Genomic DNA, 10607 nt, shown 5'->3' on the forward strand with positions numbered 1-10607 from the left:
ATTAATTATTTCCTAAAGCAAATTGCATTAATGAGAGAAATTCACTGATTTGGCTAAGGTAGGAAAGAATCTATTATTTGTTTCCTAAAGCAAATTGCATTTATAAAACAGATTCGTTGATCTGGCTAAGCTAGGAAAGTTAGATCCGTGATCTTTTGTCATTAGGAAAGTGTTGAAAATAAACCGTATTAAATCCATTATTTGTTTCCTGAAAATCTATTAATTATTTCCTAAAGCAAATTGCATTAATGAGAGAAATTCACTGATTTGGTTAAGGTAGGAAAGAATCTATTATTTGTTTCCTAAAGCAAATTGCATTAATGGAAGAGATCTGTTGATTTGGTTAAGGTAGGAAAGAATCTATTATTTGTTTCCTAAAGCAAATTGCATTTATGAAAGAGATTCGTTGATTTGGCTAAGCTAGGAAAGTTAGATCCGTGATCTTTTGTCATTAGGAAAGTGTTGAAAATAAACCGTATTAAATCCATTATTTGTTTCCTGAAAATCTATTAATTATTTCCTAAAGCAAATTGCATTAATGAGAGAAATTCACTGATTTGGCTAAGGTAGGAAAGAATCTATTATTTGTTTCCTAAAGCAAATTGCATTTATAAAACAGATTCGTTGATTTGGCTAAGCTAGTAAAGTTAGATCCGTGATCTTTTGTCATTAGGAAAGTGTTGAAAATAAACCGTATTAAATCCATTATTTGTTTCCTGAAAATCTATTAATTATTTCCTAAAGCAAATTGCATTAATGAGAGAAATTCACTGATTTGGCTAAGGTAGGAAAGAATCTATTATTTGTTTCCTAAAGCAAATTGCATTTATAAAACAGATTCGTTGATTTGGCTAAGCTAGTAGAGTTAGATCCGTGATCTTTTGTCATTAGGAAAGTATTGAAAATAAACCGTACCGGACTACCAACTCCTCCATTAGGTTTTTTTCGCTGGTTAATCTTGGTAGGTCTTTTTTCGTTGGTTAACCTTCGTAGGTCTATTTTTTTGGTACGTGGATGGGTGCGGGTTGGGGCCTCAGGAGGAGGTTTTTTCGGTTTCTGATGGATAAGTCAGAGGTGGGAGTGAGGACGAAAAAAAACTGGACGAAAATGGTGGGACGAAAATAAACCCGGAACGGAGACTACCAACTGCTCCATTAGGAGTAGAGATGGGTCAACCCCGATTTTTCTTCTTATTATTTTTTCAAGGAAGAGTCAACCCGGATTTCTTGGTGCCATGGTTTGACGACTGCACTGCGCAAAATGATGAAGCTCTTGGACTGGGACATTGTGATGTGTGCGGCAATTCTTGAGGACTTTGGGGAACCCTCTAGTTTAAGGATCAACCAGGCAAAGTGTGTTCTTCTGCCGATTAGATGCTCTCCAGATCAAGTGGATCTACCGTGGCATGGACTTTGATGCACTGTTGGGAATTTACCACGCAGATGCTTGGGCCGTCCACTTTGCCTAAGGAAGCCAATAGCGGTGCACTTCCCAGAGATTGTCGATGGGATTGCCAAAAAATTACCAACATGGAAAACCACTTCAATGGACAAGGCCCGGCATCTGGTTATTGTTCTATCGGTGCTATGTGTGACGCCCATCCATGCTATGATGGCCCTCGATGTGCCACCAAAGGTTATAACCAGTGTCGTCAAAATCTGCACAGGGTTCTTGTGGGCCGGGAGTGCGGACGTGAGAGGTGGCAAGTGCGTAGTGGCTTGGAGCACCGTGTGTACCCTGAAGTGGTCGTCGGGTGGCCTTGGCATACCCAATCTACGTTGGCACAACTTTGCACTTCGTGCGAGATGGCTATGGCTTAAGCGCTTAGATGGATCCAGGTCACGGGCGGAGTTTGACCTCAACTTGTCGCCGGAGTCTCGTGCTATATATCAAGACGAAGTGTTTGTGGGTCTTAGAAATGGGCGAGGTTCTTTCTTCTGGGAGGACAGATGGATCAATGGAATGAGGATTCTGGGCATTGCCACCAAAACTATATGATCGGGTCCGGCCACGTATTAGGGATGCTAGAACGGTGGAGGAGGCGGGGAATGGTGCATGGCCAAGGGACATGGGCCCTGACTTGACCGTAGCAAAAATTGAGTACATGCCCCTATGGGAGCAAGTTAGCGTGGTCACCCTGCAGCCGGGTGTGATGGACGTTGTCAGAAGGGCTTGGGAGCCCAATGGTGTGTATTCTACACATTCAGCGTACGCGTGCAGGTTTGCAGGTTTACAACTTAACCCGGCAACTACGGTTGTTTCGGAAGTCCCGTGCCCCGTTGAGATGCCGTTTCTTCATCTGGCTGACTTTGCGTAACAGATTGTGGACGCCTGACATACTAGCTAGGCGAGGGCTGCCACACCAGAGCGCTTGCCCTTTGTACGGGCTGTAATATGGTTCAATCCTCAATTGAAGCACTGCACAACTAACATTGGGGTGCATTATGACACTTGAGTTCACAATGGAAGTATTAGTTAGGAATTTCAATAAGTGTGGGTTGATTTTTAGAAAGAAGGTTGCGGCACATCTATGCTGTCGTGAGGGAAGTACGCTAATCAACTATTCTTAAATAGTTGATCCCCACTAACTCTAATTCTCTCGACATGAGGCCTTCCATCAAGTGCGCCATGTCAACATCCACTTACGCTTTTTGCGTCCCCATGCAAACCACATGCATAGTCTTTGTTCACACGCAGTGCAAGTATAAACCATTTCTAGTTGATAATAGTTACTTTACCATTCCCTTTATCTTTCTTCGAAGAATGCTTAATCAGACTTAGTTTATTTATAAACTTTGTAGAACTTAAGCATGCCAAATTTTCCTTCATCTATTCCGGAGTCTCCTATTGACATGGAATATAGATTAGCCCTCACTAAATTTGTTGTTAATTTTTGTACATAGAAGGGGATGTAGCTCAGATGGTAGAGCGCTCGCTTAGCATGCGAGAGGTATGGGGATCGATACCCCACTTCTCCATTCTGCTTTTTTTGTTTTTTTATTTCTTTGCAGATCTGAGTGCTCTAGAATCCAAATTAAACTACCAAAGGAAAACACCACCAAAGCGCATCTGGTGTAGTGGTATCATAGTACCCTCCCACGGTACTGACCAGGGTTCGATTCCCTGGATGCGCATTTTTTTTCTCTCTTTTTTGTCTTTTTTCCTCTATAGTAATTTGGTGTCACTGCCGCTTCTAAAAAAACAATTTTGTAGATATATAATGGTGGAAGCATCTGAAATAGCACATTTACTTCCTCCATGAGTGGTATTTTTTAATATTTTTTCTACAAATGTAGAGGTGTCACTGCGGCAGTCAAATTATCACCAATTTTTTAGATAGAGATGAATTGGGAATTAGCACATTTTTCTGGTCCTTTTTTTGGGGGTAAAAGGAACAAGACCAGGTCCTACTATGATGAACAAGAACACAAAGACATGAAAAATAACGCCGGCCAACACAAATCCTGGTCAGAGAAGCAATACTTACAACAAGATTATAACTAGTGAAAGTCAATCAGGACAGCATAACACACACCAAATGTAAATGGTAATAGCAGCAAAGTGCTACTTCAGACATACATAGTGTTCAGTTCTACCAGTACTATAACATAGTGCCAGAAACACTTTTATATTTGAACGCCATGTCAGGATGCTCTTGAGTCAGAACTGAATGCTACTCCCTCCGTTCCAAATTACTCGTCGTGGTTCCAAATTTGAACTAAAACCACGACGAGTAATTTGAAACGGAGGGAGTATTTCTGAAGGTGTTTCACTAGCTCTACAATGGAGTATTTTGCCCATAGTTGTTGAATCGGACTGCCTCGAGGCCGTTAACGTACTGGGAGACAAGGAAGTTGATAGATGAAGAAACTCTTTCCTGATTCGGGAGATCAAAAGGAAACGGAACGAACGAGATATTGTATTACTCACATGCGGTAGGGTTCTTACTGACACGCGGCGAGAGACTGGCGCTGGTGCGGCACGTCCTTTGCTCCATGCCGGCCACATGCTTGCGGCGATCGTCCTCAACGCCCATGTGCTCAAACAAGTCGATCGTGTCATCAGGGAATTCCTGTGGCATGGTCGGAAGGACAAGGCTGCGGGGCATTGTGCGGTCAACTGGCGTCGAGTTTGCATGCCCCTGGAGCTTGGTGGCCTCGGCGTTCGCGATTTGCACCGCACCGGGATCTCCCTCCGGGTGCGCTGGCTTTGACTGCGGGTCACGGACCCCTCCCGTCCTCATCGGCTGCTCCTTCTCCCGCACGGTTTGGCACGACGTCTATGCATCCCTGTGGATGACCGGTACCACGCCGCACGAGACGAGCTATTCTACCACTGGTGGCAGTGCACCACCACGGACGCACCCGCATCTCTCGGAATTCTGGTCGCGTGGTTGGTCGCTCTGGAAGCACAGGAGCGCATGCACTTTCGACAGAATCCAAACCGTCGGCCTCCGCCCTGACTCAAACCATTCTTGACGAGGCTAGATTGTGGGCGTCTGCACGGGCGAGAGCCGAGAGGGCTAGCCCAATTCACGTTCGACCCACCCTGAATCTTGTATTTTCCTTTTCTTTTCGCTCGCTAGCATGACCACCCTTTGTATGTGGTTAGGCGTAGCGATTGTAACTCTACTCTACCTATCAATGCAATGATACGCACCCCGCGTATTCGCGAAAATGCTGTAGGTTTCAAAGCTGTACGGCTGTTTTTTCTGTTAGGGTCATGACCTCCTGAGGTCGTTAAACTTTGGGGAAACTGAACGCAAAAAAGAAAGAAGTGGGGTATACCTACGTAACCACCTTTTTGTACACCACACAGTTGCGATTTTCAATAAGACATGTAGATATCTCGGCCAAAAAAAAAGGCAAGACACGTAAACTACACTCTAGTTAAATATATTAGTTAATTGTACCTAACAAAGAAGGGGATGTAGCTCAGATGGTAGAGCGCTCGCTTAGCATGCGAGAGGTATGGGGATCGATACCCCACTTCTCCAATATTTTGCGTTTTTTTTTTTGCAAATATGAATACTTTAGAATCCAATGGATGGGCGTTTCTTCTCATTTTTATCTTTTGGTAAGTTTAATTCCCTGGATGCGCATTTTTATCTTTTTGTAAGTTTAAGTTCTTTTATACATCTCGACTTCTCGAGGTGTTGCTGTGGAAACGGTCGCCATCTGAATCAGCCAAATTACCATCATTTTGTTATAGATACCCCACTTCTCCAATATAAAATTTTCGTGTTTTTTTTTTGCAAATATGAATACTTTAGAATCCAATGGATGCGCGTTTCTTCTCATTTTTATCTTTTTGTAAGTTTAATTCCCTGGATGCACATTTTTTATCTTTTTGTAAGTTTAAGTTCTTTTATACATCTCGACTTCTCGAGGTGTTGCTGTGGAAAATGTCGCCATCTGAATCAGCCAAATTACCATCATTTTGTTATAGATAAAATAAATGGAAACATCATGGTGAAACTGTCACCAAAGCAACCTACAAAACTACATCCAGATAAAGATGAACTAGGAATTAGCACATTGATGGTAAAAGGAGCAAGACCAGGTTACACTATGGTGAACAAAAACACTGGGCAACAAATTTATTCAGTCAAATCGAGTGTCCAAAAAAAAAGCCAAACGAATGGTCAATCTAATGCTCACCATCTCTGAAGTAAACAACAAGAGAAAGATCACTGAAATTGCTGAATTAGCACATTTACCTCGTCCATGAGTGGTCCTTTCTTCTTTTTTCTTTTGGTGAACTAACAAGACAAGAGACATGCAACAGCAGAAAATTAACCCCGTCTAATACCAGACTTCCAGCAGAACATACATAAATAATAGAAACACCATGGTGAAACTGTCACCATGCAAGCTAGATAAAGATGAACTGGGAATTAACACATTTATACCTGGTCCATTTAGGGGGGGGGGGGGATAAAAGGAACAAACTAGGTTCCACTATGATGAACAAAAACAAAAAGACATGGAACCTTACAGAAAATTAACGCCGGCCAACACAAACCTTGTCACAGAAGCAGCAGCAAAGAAAGACCCCAGCTAGCAACACTCACAAGATTATATATCACCGAAGTACCAGCCTTTTTTCTGCCAACTGGTGAAAGCCGATCAACAAAAATTCACAACTTATTCCTACCCAGTTGCCAAAATCAGTAGGACCAATGTGTGCACTGAGCATGAAGGATCAAAAATATTAAGCCACGGACCATTTCAACGACTAAAATGCCACAAATTCTCACCAAGAAATTGGCATTTCAGACTGCAACCACTCCCTAGTAACAATGAAAACTGAGAGCAAACAGGGGGGAACATTATAACAGTTCTATATAGCCTTAACATGATGTACGTCGCATAACGGTAACAATGCAGCATTTCAGGCAGCCTTTACACTTTGGAGGAGTCTTTCACTCATCCTGCCCTTCATTTTGTAGGTAAGCAGATTGTGTATGTACAGGAAAGGAAAGCACAGAAATCCCTGATTTCATCAGATGGTTCTCCTAGAATTGATAATTTTATGTCTGGAAAAAACTTTTACATGGCAACTCTTCAGCCTGCAGTTAAGAAGACCTCTTGCTCCTTCGTTGTTGTGAAACTTCATTTGTAGGAGAGTGCACCCTCCTTTTCTAGACGGCTTAGGCTATCAGAACTCTGAAGACTGAAGATTGGTGATGCTTTGGATATATGAAATGCATGGAGAACTATATTTTGATTGGTCTCTGATGAAAAAAATCGGTTGTGTTTCCCACTGCTCCAGAAGAAGCAAAACAGTGTAATGACCTGATCCATATGGATATGATTTTGCTCTAGTTCAGTACAACTGGATACGAATAAGTCTATATAATAACTCTGAACATGGCAACTAATATAACTAACTATAATGTATTCATATCTGTAGGCCAGTGTCAAATAGAAAAACAACAAAATGTGACATGATATTTTTCGCATGACACGTAAATTAGCGCAAAACATATATTGTTTCGGAAAATAAAAGCTATTCGTAATCAAGCTTCAAGCACAAGATGTCAATAATTTTGTCAGTAATAATTATATTGTGATAAATAAGATAACCAATTGTTGGACTATTTTGCTTATGCAGGTTTGCCTAAGCTAGATGGGAATTAATGATAGACAGATGGATTGAAAGGAGCTGCACAACATACTATCAATGATAGACCTGGATGGACCATATCATGGGTAGCTAGCTTGATTCGAACAGCGTCAATTAATTTCGCGTTCTTCCTGAAATGGAAGATCAGTACAGTGTACACCATTTGCCAACCTCTTCCACAAACTGCAATTCACCAATAGAGCAACAAAAGTAGCACTGCACGGCTTGTGTCCCATCTAATAGCATCAACAAATGTAGAAGAGTTGTACAATCTTGCAGTTATTTTCAGTCACTATCTCTCAACAATCAACAACCAATGGAATCAAGCTAATCCGTAGCACCGGTTTCTTCTGTAATCTAAAAAATTCCTTGGCACCTATACGGCATTCACATTCGCATTCGTCCCATCAAAATCTGGGAGCTACAAACAATTTGAGGGCACAGTGGCCGTACCTCTGATCAAGGAGCCTGGATTGATCAATCCTTGTGTATGATTTCAGCTCCTTGCCGGCTTTCGCAGCACCGCGGAGAGGTAGGTTGATGTCGCCGCACCGCCGGCCTTCTCTCCGGCGACCCACTTGAGCTTCTTGTAACCAAACCTCTCTATCAGCTTGGCAACCACCCGCCTCCTCTCCTCGCTCTGGCACAGGTAGCTGTCGATCCAGAGCAGCCCGCCGGCGCGCAGCACCCGGTCGACGTCGAACATGAAGAACTCCAGCGCCTCCGGCGTCGCCGCCTGCCCCATCGCGGGCGCCCCGGCCTCGTCCAGCGCCGCGGTGCCGACGTGCACCAGGTCGAACACCCCGTCGTAGAAGGGGAACCGGTGCGCCGGCGAGAGCAGGAGCGGGAACAGGCCCCTTGACGCCACGAACTCGTTCATCGGCTTCCCGGGCCCGTCGAGCACGGAGGTGACGACGGTGACCCCGCGCTCCCTCATCCGGGCGGCGAAGTTGGCGGCGCCGCCGGCGACGTCGAGGCCGATCCGGATCTTGGACGCGCCCAGGCGCAGCACGTCGTCGACGAGGAACTCGTGGCCGCCGCCGCGCGCGGGGCCGGCCCAGCGGCGGTGGTCGAGGCCCATGCCGGATGCCGGGAGCGGGGCGCGGGGCCCGCGGGAGAGGCACCGGCGGCGGGGCAGCGGCTCGCAGCCCTTGGAGACGAGGCGGCGCGGGAGGGTGGCGTTGCGCGGGCAGGCGGAGTGGGGCGCGTAGGACATGAAGGCCGAGAGGAGCGCCAGCGCGGACGGGGACCGGAGGCAGGAGGCGGCGACGGAGGCCGGCATGTGGGTGAGCCCCGTCCGCGCGTCGCGGCCGAGCGGCAGCGCGTGCGGGGTGAGGAAGAGGAGCAGCTCCGGGGGCAGGCCGTCTGGGAGGCGGCCGCCGGAGGAGGAGGCGCCGTCGCCGATCTCGAGCGCGATGGCGGCGACGTGCGCGGAGAGGTTGGCGGAGGAGGAGGGGGTTGTGCCGGCGGCGGGGTCGTGGCGGGTCGGGGCGGCGAAGAAGGCGAAGAAGGCGAGGAGGTTGGTGCAGAGGAGGGAGAGCAGCATGAGGAGGTTGAGCGGCGCCGGTGAGCAGAGGCAGGAGAGGGGGCCGCCGTGGCGGCGGCGGGACGCCGGCAGCTTCAGGGACACCGACCCCATGGCGCGCGCCGCCGGCTCCGGTGCTCCCCCGAGCGCGCGAGAAGAGGGAGGGAAGGCAGCGGCTTTTGCGAGCCCGGCGCGGCGGGGAGGGATCTCGGGCGCCGCCGGCTTGCTCAGCGAGAGCGAGAGGGAGTGGAGTGGGGACTGAGATAGCGAGGACCGAGGGGCTTGTCGTTGTGTATGACATCCGGTCTCGTAGATACCTCCTTAATTTATTTGTTATCCCAAACACATTAGTACATTTCTTTAGTTCTAAAATACATCAGGTTCTAGGATTTTTTGAAGTTTTTATTACAGATTCGGGGCGAACGAAAATGACCGGGGAAAACACAGTCGATGTGAATGCATCCACTCGTCTTGGCACCACTCATCCCTATCTCTCTCCTGCCGCTAACCGTCCATCTCCTCTTTCTTCCTACCAGGCACCCACTCCATTTGTTGACCAGCTAGCGGTGCCGAATCATTCCTTCCCTCAGGTAGTCGGGTGGTTTTCCGGCGAAGGTGTTGTCCTGATTCCTTGCTATTAGAGAGAGAGAGAGAGAGAGAGAGAGAGAGAGAGAGAGAGAGAGAGAGAGGGGTACATAACAAAAAATGTTCTAAGTATTAGTTATGTACTCTTTTGAGAGTATAACTAAAACCTCACTTGGTAGCAAAAATGTTCTAAGTATTGTTATTTGACAAAAAGGTTCTAAGTATTCTTATAATACCTTTTTTTTAATGGTCATGCTTTTAATTACCGTGAATTGTTAACGCGATAACCAAATAAAAAAAAAGGGCCGGTCACATGGAACTCCAATACTTGTGGTGGGGTCACCTTAGAGAATAAATAAAAAATGAAAATAAAGAAGTTTTCTAAAAATGAATGAAATTAGTTGCATCAGTATTACACTTAGAAATAAAGAGTACATAACAAAAATTAATCTAATAATGGAACAATTAGCACACAATTTTACAAAGAAAATTGCACTTGTTTGTAGTATGCAACAATAAGCATATAAGAAATGGAAGTTTTCTAAGAAGGAATAAATTAGTTGCTTTGGTATTACCCTTACAAAGAGAGAATATATAAAAATTAAATCAAATAATGATAAAATTTGCACATGATTTAGATAGAAGTTGCGCATTTTTATAATATGTAAAAATAAGCGTCTAATAGTGAAATTTTTGCAAATAGAATTTTCTAAGTAGGAACTAATTAGTGGCATTGATATTATCCTTAAAGAAGAACGAAAATAAAAACTAAAACAAAATCAAAATAATGAAGTTTTCTAAGAAAACATGAATTAGTGAAATTGGAATTACCCTTTCAGGAGAAATAAAATAAAATAATAAAATTTATAAGGATAAAATAATTAGTGGAATTCGGATTACCCTTTTAGAAGAAAGAAATAAAAAAAGACTAAAATGAAATAAAAAATAATGAAGTTTTCTAAGGAAGAATGAATCAGTGACATTGGCATTACCCTTTTAGAAGAAAGAAAATAAAAAGTAGACTAAAAAAATGAAAATAACGAAGTTTCCTTAGAAAGAATAAATTAGTGGCATTCGTACTACCCTTCTAGAAGAAACAAAATAATAAGCGTAACACAAAAGTAAAAAGAATCAAGTTTTATAAGACTGAAATAATAGCGTTGTTATTACCCAAGAATTGTAAAGAGATTACACGGGAATTGCACTTTGTTATAATATGCAAGAATAAACATATAATTGTGGAATTTTTACAACAAACAAAGTTTTTGAAGAAATAATGAATTAGTGGCATTGGTATTTGATCCATGGTGTCTTCACTTCACGAAATCAAAATAATGAAGTTTTCTAAGAAAAAATTAATTACTTGCAA

General features: G+C 44.1%; 1 protein-coding gene and 3 non-coding genes across 4 annotated transcripts; 3 read left to right on the forward strand and 1 right to left on the reverse strand.

Moving 5' to 3' along the window:
* Positions 1-2905: 2905 nt before the first annotated feature.
* On the forward strand, positions 2906-2978 carry TRNAA-AGC (transfer RNA alanine (anticodon AGC)). Its single transcript has one exon. It is a non-coding gene; the product is annotated as a tRNA-Ala (tRNA).
* An 85-nt stretch (positions 2979-3063) lies between these two features.
* Positions 3064-3134, forward strand: TRNAG-CCC (transfer RNA glycine (anticodon CCC)). The gene has a single exon. It is a non-coding gene; the product is annotated as a tRNA-Gly (tRNA).
* A 1789-nt stretch (positions 3135-4923) lies between these two features.
* Positions 4924-4996, forward strand: TRNAA-AGC (transfer RNA alanine (anticodon AGC)). Its single transcript has one exon. It is a non-coding gene; the product is annotated as a tRNA-Ala (tRNA).
* Positions 4997-7353: 2357 nt separating this feature from the next.
* On the reverse strand, positions 7354-9042 carry LOC109767546 (probable methyltransferase At1g29790). The gene has a single exon (XM_020326301.4). It carries the CDS (start codon positions 8765-8767, stop codon positions 7625-7627), a length of 1143 nt encoding a protein of 380 aa, XP_020181890.1. The 5' UTR covers positions 8768-9042; the 3' UTR covers positions 7354-7624.
* Between the last annotated feature and the right edge of the window lie 1565 nt (positions 9043-10607).

Source organism: Aegilops tauschii, chromosome 7 (genome assembly GCF_002575655.3).
Source record: "Aegilops tauschii subsp. strangulata cultivar AL8/78 chromosome 7, Aet v6.0, whole genome shotgun sequence".
Classification (NCBI taxonomy): domain Eukaryota; kingdom Viridiplantae; phylum Streptophyta; class Magnoliopsida; order Poales; family Poaceae; genus Aegilops; species Aegilops tauschii.